The following is a 13,918-nucleotide window of genomic DNA, read 5'->3' on the forward strand; positions in this document are numbered from 1 at the left end:
TAGCTATGAGGGGTTCAGAGAAACCTAGAAAGAGCTGTATGAACTGATTCAGAATGAAGTGAATAGAATCAGGAGAAAAATTTATACAGTGACTACCATTATATAAAGGAAAACAACTTTTGAAAGACTTCAGAACTCTGATCAATGCAGAGACCAATCCCAACCTCAGGGAACTGATGATAAAGCTTCCTTGTCCCCTTTTTGGTAAAGAAGTGATGGAATGGAGATGCAGACAACTGCCAATATCTTGATTTGGTTTTTTCTGACTATATTTATTACAAGGGAAGGCTTTTATGGGGTGGGGGGTAGAGAGGAGTGGGTAGTAATAAAGATGCAAAAAAAAAAGAAAGTAATGTCAATGAAAAACTCACAAAAAATCAAAACACGAGAGAAGACAGTTCAGAAGAAGACACTGATGATAAGGGTAATTTTGTCATTATTCTGTTAAATTTAAGATACCTCTTTAAAAAAATTCTAAGTAATGAACACTCATAGTTTCATATACCGTCTCCTTTTTCTGTTCTTTCTTACATTCCAGAACGTTTATGTTTGTTAGTCGCTGTTAAGTTCATAATAAAAAAGAAAATTTAATTTTTTTTCAAAAGCATTGAACTAGAGGTCAGAAATCTTAGGATCAAATCTGAGCTCTGTCACTACTGACATCTATGACTGAACCAGTCAATTCAGCTCACTAGGACTCAGTTTCCTCATCTGCAAAACAGAGGTAATAATAGTCTACCCTCCAGGGCTGTTGAGGGGTCAAATATGAAAGTAATTAGTGAGGTGTCACTGCAATTATGTTCTAGAAGGGCCAAGGCTTGCGATTTTAAAAATCGTCCCTGTAATGAGAAAATGGGGCCACCAGAGGGCAAAGTGCACCATGCTTAGAGGTCAGCATGACGCAGGGTAGGAAAGTGTGATTCACGTTTGAGTGCCAGGAAATTCTACGGGGCAGCCCTTTTTTAGAAGTGAAATCAGTATGAAGATGTGACTTCTGTCTGACTTGGGCCACACCCTGTGCTGTCCCAGACTAAAGTGTACTTTTAATTTTGATGCTGGTGAGTGTCTCTCTCCCTTACAGACCCTCCCCCCAAAAACAAACAAACCAAGAAACAAAACCCAAATCAAGCCACTGCCCCTGCTGGGGGTAAGTTACCTCTTCTGCTCCAGTGACTGAGTATGCATGTCCTTTCACCAGCTTCTGGAAAGTTACTGCCTCTGAGTCTGCAGCACTTGTGATCTGGAAAGGCAGGGGAGGGTTACATCCCTAAGCCTAGGGAGCGGCTGCCGCTGCTACCTTAGTCAGGACCTAATGTGTAAGCAAAATGGATGGCTGCCTAGCACTGTGATTTTCAGGGCATTAGGAAGGTCTCCCAGGCCTGTTACCCCTTTGCCTAAAATTCTGGTAACAGGATATAAAGCCTTTCATTCTACAAAAAGAGACAACGTTTAATATGCAAATAGCCTGTGGAGAGCTAACACAGTGCCTGACCCATAATTCATACTAAGGTGTAAATGACTTCATCAGCTCCTTTCCTGAGAGCAGGACTTTATAGTGGGAGAAAGCATGAGATTTGGGTATCTCCAGGGAGTGGGGGAGAGAGAGCACATGAAAGGCACTTGGTGTGTTGAAGACAAACTTGGCCACACTGCAGTTTGGGCCAGGGTTTGCTCTAACCTAACTTAGAGACGTAGGCAACTCTTGTGGTTTAGAGCAGAAATCCTTCAACTGTGATCTTACGGTCAATAGTTATCCACAAGAGTGTCCTCTAGGTGCTCTGTGAATTATTATTAATTCTTATTTATTAAATATCATCAATTTATTAAATTTCATTCATTAAATATTAATTTTTTAAATAATTAATTTTTTATTTTTTATATTATTAAAGTTTTAGTATTATCATTAATGTTTATAAGGCTACAACATCTGTACTTTGGTTTTTGGCTCAGATGAATAATTTACTTAGAATCACACAGTCAGAGGTCTCTATTGTCTCATCTAACACAGAACAATTCTCCGCCTATCTTGTGAAGGATGGTTAGGCTGTGTTATATTTTCTTTGGAAGTGACATGAATAGGTGGCTTAGATAACCCTTTCTGACCCCCTGCCCTAAAGGATTACAGAGAACTTTAGGGCCACAACAGAGGTGGGTCCTTTTCCTGGGACTGGTCACTTTGTGACTATGTCCCCGGTCACTGGCTTGATCTGGGCCTCAGGTATTGCTGCTGAAGTCACCCCTCTCCTCGTGGGGCCACTGCCCAGGACATCCTGCTCCCTGTTCCCTGATGAGGTTTTGGCAGCAGATGCTGCAGCTCAGGAAATGAATTTTTTGTGCCTTCTGAAATCTCCCCACAGGTCCATTAGCCCTGGGAATAGATGTCTGGTGCAAAGAAGGGAAGGTGCATGTGTTACTGATTTTGCTGACCCAGAAGCTCTACTAATATCAGACTACATGCTTTGGGTTTTTTCCTTCCTGCAGCAATGGGAGACTCGGTCTCTGAGAGGGCAGTCACTTTAGGCTTAGGCTGGTCAGATATGAATTTCAGAGGCAACACATGCACTGTAGGGATATGTGGGTCTTAGAAAAATTTAGGGGAGATTAAGAATATGGAAAGAAGTTGGGAAGGAATAGAGAAACTGCTTCTTCCCCAGCTGCACTGAAGACAGACCTTGAGGCTGCCTAGAAGCCCAGTTGGTCTATGTAGAGAACAATAATGCCTGAACACCACCTCAAGTGGACTTGGTAAAGTGGGAGTCATCCAACAGTGGAGAGAGAAGGACTGGAGAAGGGTGGAGGATGAGAGGACTCCCCTCAGCACCAGTGGACACTTACTTCAGTTAGAGGGAGATTGGGGGGTGGGTGTGGTCTGATGTAAATAGAGGAGAATAAGGGGGAAAACAAGAAAGGAGGAGCAGACTCTCACATCAATGGAACAGCCAAGGAGAGAACCCTTCTGCAGGGCCTTCTGGATGATGGTGAATAAGTTGTCAGGGGCTTTCCTCAGGTCATACCACTCAGCTATCCCACCAGTGAAGTCCTCAAAGCCCTCTGTGGTAGCGCCTCCTGAGAGAGCTTCATAACATCCATTGACCCTGTATAAAAGCAAGAATGATCACTAGCATTCACATAGTGTTTTAAGTTTGCAATGCACTTTAGATGCACTTTAGAAATATTATCTCATTTGATTCTCATAACCACCCTGAAAGTTAGGTGCTATCTCTATTTTGCAGATGAGGAAACCGAGGTAACTTGCCCAGAGACATACAAGCTAGTAAGTGTCTGGGCTGGATTTGAACTTGGGGCTTCCTGACTCCGGGGCCAAATTCACTGCTCCACCTATGCAGAAGTCTGTACTCAAAGCAGTCTCCCATCATTATTACCTCTTAAAGTGTGACAGAAACATGATGTGTAGTTGTTAACTTTTCTAGACTTAGAGACAGATGCTCCAAATAGTGGGAAGAGCTAAAGAGAACGAGTGATCAGAATGAGGTCTTTTAGGTGAGAGCCAATCTTGCCTAAGTAAGAAGCTGAGTCCTAGGGGTAAGATCCATACCCAGTGACCAAACAAATGGGAAGTGGCACTGAGTGTGGAGATGTGGGAGACTTGTTACTAATCTATTTGATTTTAAGCAGGTTGCCTCAGTTTCCCTATCTGTGAAATGAGACTAATGAAGTTCACCAGAGAGCAGTACAGTAGAGGAGAAAAGCCCCACTGGATTTGGAGTTGGAGGACTTGTGTTCTAGTCCTGTCTCTGTTACTTACCACTTGGGAATTTACTACTTGGCCAAGGAACTTAACCTCTCTCCACATTAGCTTCCTCATCTGTAAAATGAGGGAGTTGGGCTAGCTGGTCTCTAGCTCTAGATCTATGACCCTAGGAGTCTTCTGAGGTCCTCGGTTGAAAAATATAACATGAATATTCTTGTATTTTCCAGTGTTTTAGAAGTGAAGGGGATTTTTAGTGAAGACAGCAGCATCATGACTGAGAATATTGGTCAAAGTACTTCTTATACACGAACAAATGCTGTCCTAAGTTCCATTTCGACAGCAGAGTTTGGCAGTACCCCATGCTGCCATCTTGGATCTTGGGAGAGTTACTCACTTGGCATAGGCTTTCTCCAGGAGGGCGCTCCAGAATTCACTTCCCTCGGCTGAGTGGACAAAGAGCAGCTCATCATTCTTTGTGGGTAGCCTGTCATCCACCACCACGTCTACCCACTCGCCATATTGCCAGAACTGTAAGGCAAGAGGTAGCTTGTCAGTGCTGAAGGTGGAGGTTGGAACCAGGGTGAGTAGCACTATGGGACCTGGGGTCTTGGCCTTTGCAACCTTGAACCCTACCTCACAGTCCTAGCTCTCCACAGGGCTAGGGGCCACAGAAGGGCACATAGGCTCTCCATTTATGAAAATATCTCCCTACCCTTTGGCAAAGGGAGGGCATTGGTTCTTCCTTTATAAGCATATCTCCCTACATCTGCCATCAGGCCCATCTGAGAGCAGAAACAGTTCACTCCCTCTCCTCTAAGCTCTATGTCACCCCAAACTCTTTGCCTTTAGCTTAATTTAAGGAGTTCCTCATTAGTCAGTACAGAAAGGAAGAAAGTAAGGAGAAGCTGAAAACTTCATAATAAACCTTTTTTTTTAAATTTAGGAGTTGATTCCTTTTGGCTCCTCCTTTATCTCCAATATTTCTTTTAAATACTATTTTATTTTATTCCCCTGTTACACGTAAAGATATCTCCCATCTTCTTATGGTCATTTCCACCTCTTTGCAGGGATCTCTGGGGGTTCATTCAATGGCCAGATGAACGTGTGCTATCTCATAATAGTGACAGGGACTAGATCTGTGATTTCATTGGTATAAGAAACTCCCAGATGAGAAAATCCCTTTTCCAACAAAGATCAGTGTCATTGTAATTTATAACCTGAGATAGTTGCTTAGAGTGATAGGTATTCTGCAAAAAACGCCTCCAAGTGCCTCAAACTACTGGAAAATATTTAACAAAATAAATAAAAAACACAGATAACGTCAATACATGTTTTTCTAAGTCAATACGCAGTCCATAGGGCTCCTTAAATCTCTGTCTTTTAGCAGTCCCCTTTTCTATTTGAGTTTGACTCCACCAACATATGCCAAATGAGGGACTAGATTCTGACTATGAGAGTTTTGAGTTCCACTCTGCAAGGCAAGGATTCCACCCACTGAGTAACACTGCCCTTGGGCAGCTCAGCTTATGAAACTCAAATAAGAATACTTCCCTCCTCCCCCAAGACTTCCCAGCAGCATCAGGGCTATGGGTCTGGACTGGTAACACCAGACATGGAGGAATTCTGCTTAACCGCCTGCCCCTCTAGGTGATACATCCCCACTGCTGAGAGGCCTGGAAACCATTCTGAAGTTACCTGAAAATGGAAGATCCCAGCATAGTTTTCCTGGAAGCTTTGGTTTTTAGGAACCACCCTGGCCAGGATTTCTTCATTCAGGGTGAGGGAGGCGATGGCTGCCAGCAACCAGCAGTCACCTGTGAACAAAGCCCAAGGAATTCTTGTCAGTATGATTATTCAGAACTGTCAAATACCTACGGATCTCACACAGCATGCTAGATACACCACAGAACTGCTTGTGACATTGTCTCAGCTTTAAGGAGCTGATGTTTTAAGCCGGCAAGACAGAGAAATATTTTAATACATTTTTTAAAAAATTTCAAGTGTATTTGTTTTGGATAGTTTTAGGGATAACTGAGGGGAAAAAAACATTCTGTAGTATTGGGGAAGGAAGGAATTTATTGACCCCCTTTCAGGCCAGGCTTCTGAGGAGACAGAATCTGAGGTGAATTTTCATTAAGGCAAAGATTCAGATCTGTAGTCAGAGAATCTGAATTAGATCCCAGCTTTGCCCCTTAGTAGCTATGTGATCCTGGGCAAATCATTTAACCCCATGAGCCTCAGTTTACCTCATCTCTAAAATGAATGGGGCTGGGCCAAATGATCTCTAAGGTCATTCTCAGCTCTAGATGGTAAGTGCCTATGAAAACTGACTTCAGATTGACCCCCGGCTCTGCTCTTTAATATTTGTGTGGTCTTGGGCAAGTCATTCCTTTCTCTGGGTCTCAGTTTTGTCACCTGGATAGGGTGATAGACAAAGCGCTGGGGGCCATCTCCAGTTGTCCTGATCTATATCTGGCCTCTAGACCCAGATGGCTCCAGAGGAGAAAGTGAGGCTGGTGACCTTAAACAGCCCTCCCTCACCTAAATCCAGTTCACTTGCAAGTCACGGCATCATCGTCCTGATGTCATGGTCCTCTTGGAGAACAAAGGAGAGACAACAACAACAACAGAGCGTCACACTTGGAGTTAGGAAGACCTTTGTTAAAATTGTGCCTCAGACACTTACTATGTTCGACCCTAGGCAAGTCACTCTGAGCCTCAGTTTCCTCATCTGTAAAATGAGGAGGTTGCACTTGATGGCCTTGAAGATCTCTCCAGCTATGACTCTGTGAGCCTATGAGATTTCCCACGCTCTTGAGAAGACAATGACCACCAGCAAAGTGATGCCATTATGTAAAGCAATGTTGATTATGAATGGACCTTCTCCCATCCCCAGGGGCAGGAAGCAGACCTGATTAGGGCTAGAGAGTGTAGCCCTCCAGGAGTTTCTGTAGTAACAGAGAGGATATCTCTTGCATCCACATGTAAGCAAGCAGCACAGTGCAGCTTGCAGATGTGTGCTTCCTAGTTGTGGTGTCAGCGCCATTTTGAGATGAAGTCAGAAAGAAAGACAACAGAAGGGACAACTAGTTGTTCTAGTTCAACTACTACAAGTAGTTGTAACGAGCTGTGTTCTCTCTGCCTGTAAGGCTGCTTTCTCCTTTTTTTTTTCTTTTTAGGCAACTGGGGTTAAATTTAAATGACTTGCCCAGGGTCACACAGCTAGTAAGTATCAAGTATTTGGTCTGAGGCGGGAGTAGAACTCAGGTCCTCCTGACTTCAAGGCCAGTGCTCTATCCACTGCACCACCTAGCTGCCCCTGTAAGGCTGCTTTCTCAAGTCACTTTTAAAACAGCCTGGAAAAATGTGGGAGTCAGTGACTGCACAAATGCCAGCTTGGGGGGGAGGCTCTTTATGTACATAAATTTAGTTTGGAGTTGGGGGGAGAATCATGAAGTGGTCTGAAAAGTCACTCAGATATATTTTGTTTGACTCTGCATATTTTTTGCATGAGTTTTTTTTTTAATAGTGAGTGGGGAGATGGAAAAGAGAAAAAATAAATATTCATTAATTTAAAATTTAATTTAAAAAAGCTGTATCTGGAGCAGATTAGCATGAAGTAGAAAAAGGCCCCCAGAGCTCTACTTTATACCCCAAATTTCAGTGTAAATAATGACCTGTCATTGGGTGGGGACCCTAGGAGCTACTATGCTGAGACAGGGTCCATCTCTGCTTAATCTTCTCCAGGGTTCACAGGGTCAAAACCTGAGAACAAACAGGGACCTCAGGGACCATCATTTCCAACTCTCTCATTTTGCAGATGAGGAAACTGAGGCCGAGGAAGGCTAAATGACTTGCCCTAGATCACACGGGGAATAACCCAAGTCCTCCAACTCCAGAGTCGACCCTCTTTCCATTGCACCTCTGGTTTCTGTCAAGTTACCACGGAGAAAAAGAAACCTTAAACTGAGGAAAGATTGATTCACTACAAATCACCACGCAACTACTAGATACAGAGCTCTGTGCTAGGCACTAGGGATACAACGATAAAAACAGCAGCCCCTGATCTCAAGTAGCTCACCTTCTATTGGGAAAAGAGATAGAAATCTTTCGGGGGGAAGGGACCAAGAAGGGATACACAGAAGAGGAGGCAACTGAGGTGAATCTTTTTGTGGGCAGAGATGGCTCCAGGTATTATTGGGATTAATTAGGAGAATTCCAAATCAATGTAAGAAGTCCTTTCAATCAACTTAAAGGGATTACAGGGCATGGATCTTTTCCAAAAGGGGATGCTTTTTTTAAACTATTATTTTTTATTTCTAACATCCATTTAAAAACTTTTTTGAGTTCCAAATTCTCTTGCTCTCTTGCCTCTCCCTCACCCACTGAGAAGGCAAGCAATATGACATCAATAATACATGTGAAGTCATGTGAAACATATCACCATATTAGCCATGTTGCAAAAAACAAAAACACAAAACAATAGGAAGCATGAAACAAAGAGAGTGAAAAAAGTATGCTTCAATCTGTTCAAAACTTCCATGTATACAAAGGAAAGGGAAAAAAACCAGTCCCTGCCCTCCAAGGGCTCCCAGTCTAACAGTGAGGAGACAACATGCCAGCAGCTGTGTCCAAACAAGCTCTAGACAGTATGGATGGGGGGCACCCTGAGAGGGAAGGCTCTAGCAGTTTTGGGGACCAGGAAAAGATTTTTTTTCAGAAGGTGAGATTTTAGCTGACACTCTTTCTGTTTTATTCACGTAGAGAGTAGAGCATTAGTTCTTGAATCAGGAAGACCTGGGTTTGAATCCTGATCCTGACACTTACTATATATGTGATCCTGGGCAAGTAACTTAACCTACCTGAGTCTCAGGTCACCTATCTGCAAAATGGGTATAATTATACCACCTACCTCATAGAGTTGTTTTATCACTTAAGATGATGTACATACTTTTTATGCTTTAAAGTGTTATATAAATGTTACTATTATTATACTATGGTACGGCTCACCGAGGAAGAAAAGAAGTCGGCATGTATTAAGCATCTACTATTTGCCAGGCACTGTAGAAATACTTCATTTAATCCTCACAACAATCCCTATTTTACAGTTGAGAAAACTGAGGTAGATGGTAGTTAAGTGACCTACAACAAGGTTTCAAACATGACAGAGGGTATGAACAGTGTTTCCACTGACAAGTTTTGAACATGGGGAAAAGTGTGAATGGTGGTTTCATGGACAGAAATGGTGAAATTAGATGACACTGGAAAAGATAATGGGCTTGTGTTTTAGAAATGGGGTTTCAAATCCATTTAATTTAACAAATATATTAAGCTCATACTAGGTGGAGGGAACTCTTCTATGAAATGAAAATATAAAGACAAAAATGAAAACCTTCTCTGCTCTCAAGGAGTTTACATTCTAGAATCTAATATGCTCACGGGACATCCAGATGGAGATGTTTTATAAGTAGCCGAAAATGGGGCTCTGTAGCTCTATAGAAAAGAGGTCCTGAGGGTTTCCCAATCATTTATCTCTCATTTCAACAACAGCATACTTCTGGCCATACATACATTTTCAAGAGAATGAACCAAAGCCTTTCATCTTTGTTTTGGTGAGGACATTGCTACACTCAAGATTTAAGGGATTATTCATTTGATTCAGTCCTCTCTACACTGAGCAGGCATAGTTGGGCATCTATCTCTGAAGGAATCATCCTACCTCAGATTACAGCTCACCAGGCAGGCCTGTCTGCTCTTCTCACTACCCCTTAATTACCCCTGGGACGTGACTGAAGGCTGTGTTTCCCACTGTCTCAGAAGCATCACTCTTGCCTACGCTCTTTGGCCGGGAGCCTTACGTTTCGCAGCCATTCAGTTTAGTTTGCTTAGGTATGCAGTCATCATCCCACAATTTTCCTCCCTTCCTTCCATTTGTTGTTCTAGGCATCCTGGCGTTCTCTTGTCAGATATAAGAATTCTCGAAGGTCAGGGCTGGAAGGTACTTCAGAGATCAGTCCAGCTTTTTTGCTTTATGGATGAGGAGACCAACGCTCAGAGTGGTCACATAGCTAGGCAATGGCTGAGCTGGGTCTACAACCCAGATAATCCCACTTCCCAATCTAGTGCTCTTCACTACATCACAAAATGATCCTTATGCTCACAGCATATGTCCTCCAAGGGAAGGGGAGCTGGTTGGCTACTTCTACAAATCCCATATTGTTTCTTAATACGATACCCCCTGTTTCATGAAATTTTAACAATACATTAAATATTCAGGGTAATGTAAGTAATTCATGCACCAGTAGAATCAGGGCCCTGTTCCAGCTCAGCACTAAGACCTCCTCCAACCACTGAGCAGGAAGCTAGGGAGCCGACTGCAAGTAGTTTACGTCCATTTTACAGATAAGGACACATTCCAGACTCTTCTGAAGGCTCCAACTTTTTAATATATCTAATTAGTTGTAATCTCACTTAAGGTAAATCCTATTAGTATAAACAAGGAATCCCCAGAAGTAGTCTGGTGTGGTCATATTGTTTTGAGTCCACAGGGCATATTTCCACTGGGCTGGAACCAATACCACATTTTACATCACCATAACGTTAACTTCGAACAGTGCGAATCTGAATTCCTGGGACCAGTTCAGGAGATTGTTAGTTACACTACCCGGGACCTAGCTGTACTTCCTACCTCCTTATTTACCCTAAACCTGAAAGCACTATGAAAATGCAATCTATTCTTTCCTATGCATACTATTATCCCCATTTTATAGATGATTGGATCATGGATGTCAAATCTATGGAAACTGACATGGAAACTGAATTTCATGAAGACAAAGTGAATTGCCCAAGGTCACAAGGCAAGTAGGTATCTGAGGCAAGTCTAGAACTCTGATCTTTCTGACAGGAAGTCCTATCCAGTTAACTACTCTCTCTGCCTCCCAGTAGAGACATGGCTTTACAATTCTGAAATCTTCACTGGATTAGGCTAATCTTTCACGTACTTTCTTGCTTGTACCTTCATTTACTGACCAGAGGACACCTAAAGCAGAATTCTACATGGAGGTCCAACATCTATCTTGTCTTTATTTATTTATTCATTCATTCATTCGTTTGTTTGTTTGTTTGTTTGTTTATTTTTGTGGAGGCAAGTGACTTGTCCAGAATCACATAGCTAGTAAATGTCTGAGGCCACACTAGAACTCAAGTCCTCCTGACTCCAGAGCTGGGCTCTATCCACTGCACCACCTAGCTCCCCCTAACTTGTCAAATAATATATTTTCTCTTTTATGCATCCTCCAATTCTACTCCCTACCCCACATTCTCATTAGGTGTTCACCCTTTCTCTTGGCCTTCACCTATACTCCTGTATTTTCCTTCTGTCTCACAGGAGAGTGTCTCCTGGCCAAGGCTAACCCTTCTGTCCACTGTCCTCCTGCCTCCTCCAGGCCCTTCTCTGTCAATCACCTTCCTTCCCTCCCTACTGACTCTTTCCCTATTGTCTACAAACAAATTCAAGTCAGATGGGGTGACATTTGTAAAAAGTGCTTAGCTCAGTGCCTGGAACACAGTAGGTACTACATAAATGCTTATGCCCTCATCCCTTCCCCGACCCCAGAAGAGCCTTCCTTCACTTCGCCCTCCTATGCCCTGCAGCTACAGGACCATCTCTCCCTCCTTCTCACTGTCAAACTTCTTTAAAGAACAGTCTGCTTGCACTGCAGCACCTACTCACTCCTCAATCCCACTGCAGTCTCTCTTCTCTCCCATCACTCTATTGAGGCGACTGTCTCAAATATCATGAGTAACATCCTGATCAACAAATAATACAGCCTTTCCCCACTCCTCATTCTCCTCACCATTCATTTGACTCCGCTGGTCATTTCCTCTCAGACCCATAACTAGGGTGGAACAACTGAGACTTTGTCCCAGGGCACTGAAAAAGCCAGCAACAGTTGGGACTCTTTCAGTAGTATGGAAATAGCTGAGTTAACCAAGTACCAAATCAGCAAGCTGAAACAGGAAGCTGCTGCTGTTACTGTTGCTTGTCCTTTGTTCTCGAAGAGGACCATGACTTCATGGTTTGCAAGTAAATTTGATTTAAGTGAGGAAGGGCTGTGCAAAGTCACCAGCCTTACTTTCTCCTCTGGAGCCATCCAGGTCTAGTGGTGAGATCAGGACGACTGGAGATGGCCCCGGATGCAATGGGGGACTTTGCCTTTTTAAACTAAAGTCTTTAATATGTCTCAGTTTGACTGAGGTAGCGCCCATTCAGGACCATGCCTTAAACCCAAAATAGGAAGCTACCACTACTAAGAAGCTACCAGTTTCTGTCTTGGGCAGTCAGACCCCAGGTGAGCTTCTCCCCAGCCTGGGATTCCTCACCCTGGGCTTTGTTGTTGTTCAGTCACGTCTGAATCTTCAGGACCCCACGAACTTGTCTGTGGGGTTTTCTTGGCAAAGGTACTGGAGTGGTTTGCCCTTTTCTTCTCCAGTGTATGCCCATTACAGATGAAGAACGGAGGCAAACAGAAGTTAAGTGACTTGCCCAGGGTCACACAGCTAGTAGTATCTGAGTCCAGATTCAAACTCAGATCTTCCTGACTCCAGGCCCACTGCTCTATCTACTGCACCACTTAGCTGCCCCTATCCTGGGCTTAGCAGTGGGATTTCTGCCCTCCTCACTCCCTCCCTGTCATAGAATCTCATAACCACCCCTTACATGAATTTTCATAAAAAAAGCTTATTTGAAGGTAGGTTTTCTCCTTTTTTGCTCCAGGTATCAAAATGCTTCTTTATGGTTCTGCTCCTTCTTTCCTAATATTCTCTATTCCCTTGACTTCATTCTCTTTATTCTCCTCTTCCTTCACTAATCACTCCTCCTTTATTCTCTTTGCTGGCTCCTCTTCTTCCTCCATATTTCTCTATAGTCAAACCTCCCTCTCCTTAGGCACGTACTGTGCTAAGGGCAGTGGGACCCACCCTCCCCCTTCCTCTCAGAGCCCTTTCATGAAGCAGATCCAGGATAATTTGGATAACCTGGTCCAGATGTCCTCTGAGGTCCCTTTTCCAAATCTGAGATTCTGTGTTTCTATAGTCTCTAAGGTCCCTTCCAGCCCCCAAATTCCCAGGATGGCTCGTACCCCGCCTCCTCCCCTATCCCTGCCCAGGCATGATGATCAAGTAGAAACCTAATCTGCCGCAGTCAGTCTTATGCATAGATGGGCTAGGTGGGCACCTGAATCAGATCCTCCTCCTTCCTCCTGCTTCCTGTTACCAGAAATGCCCTTTATGAGTCAAAGCTTTTTATTCCTCATACAGAAAGGAGGTATACATTCTGGAGGGCAATTTGGAACTATGCCCAAAGGGCTATAAAGCTGTGCACACTTTTGACCCAGCAATAGCACTTCTAGGGCTGTATCCCAAAGAGAACATATAAATGGGAAAAAGACCCACATGTACAAAAACATTTATGGTAGCTCTTTCTGTGGTGGCCAAGAATTGGAAATTGAGGGGGTGCCCATTAATTAGGGAATGGCTGAACAAGTTGTGGTATATGAATGTAATGGAATACTACTGCACTATAAGAAATAATGAGCAGTCAGACTTCAGAAAAATCTGGAAAGACTTGTATGGACTGATACTGAGTGAAGTGAGCAGAACCAGGAGAACGTTGTACGCAGTAAGAGCCACACTGTGTGATGACTGACTTTGATAGACTTATCTCTTCTTAGCAATGCAAGGATCCAAGACATCTCCAAAAGTCTTATGATGGAAAATGTTGTCCATATCCAGAGAAAAAACTATGCAGTCTGAATGCAGATGGAAGCATATTATTTGCTTTCTCTCTCTTTTTTTTTGTTTCTTCTTTCTCGTGGCTTCTCCCATTGGTTCTAATTCTTCTTTATGACATGACTAATGTGAAAATGGGTTTAATATCAATGTATATATTGAGCCAGTATCAATTTACACACCATTCTGGGGTGTGGGGACTCAAAATCTTATGGAAGTGATTGTTGAAAACAAAATAAATAAATTTATTAATTAAAAAAAGGAAAGGAGGTTTAAAATGCAAATATATTAGTGACTTCAATTTACTCTAAGGCAAAGAAAGATATTGACATTAGATTCTTTCCTGAAAACAAGTTTTAAGAATAATAATAATAACTCACATTTACATAGTGAATCTGGGCCAGCTGTTTAATCTCC

At 42.9% G+C, this 13,918-nt stretch overlaps 1 protein-coding gene across 1 annotated transcript in view; it reads right to left on the reverse strand.

The window, feature by feature from the left end:
- Nucleotides 1-13,918, reverse strand: part of CAPN2 (calpain 2) — an 88,330-nt gene that overhangs the window by 33,204 nt on the left and 41,208 nt on the right. Inside the window, exons 3-6 of the mRNA XM_020982187.2 lie at nt 5,408-5,526; nt 4,107-4,240; nt 2,927-3,095; nt 1,157-1,240 (exon numbers count right to left, since the gene is read on the reverse strand). Of these exons, the coding sequence (XP_020837846.1) occupies nt 1,157-1,240; nt 2,927-3,095; nt 4,107-4,240; nt 5,408-5,526 (506 nt within the window). The remainder of the gene's footprint in view (nt 1-1,156; nt 1,241-2,926; nt 3,096-4,106; nt 4,241-5,407; nt 5,527-13,918) is intronic.

Source organism: Phascolarctos cinereus, unplaced genomic scaffold, assembly GCF_003287225.1.
Source record: "Phascolarctos cinereus isolate Bilbo 61053 unplaced genomic scaffold, phaCin_HiC Scaffold_5;HRSCAF=322, whole genome shotgun sequence".
Lineage (NCBI taxonomy): Eukaryota > Metazoa > Chordata > Mammalia > Diprotodontia > Phascolarctidae > Phascolarctos > Phascolarctos cinereus.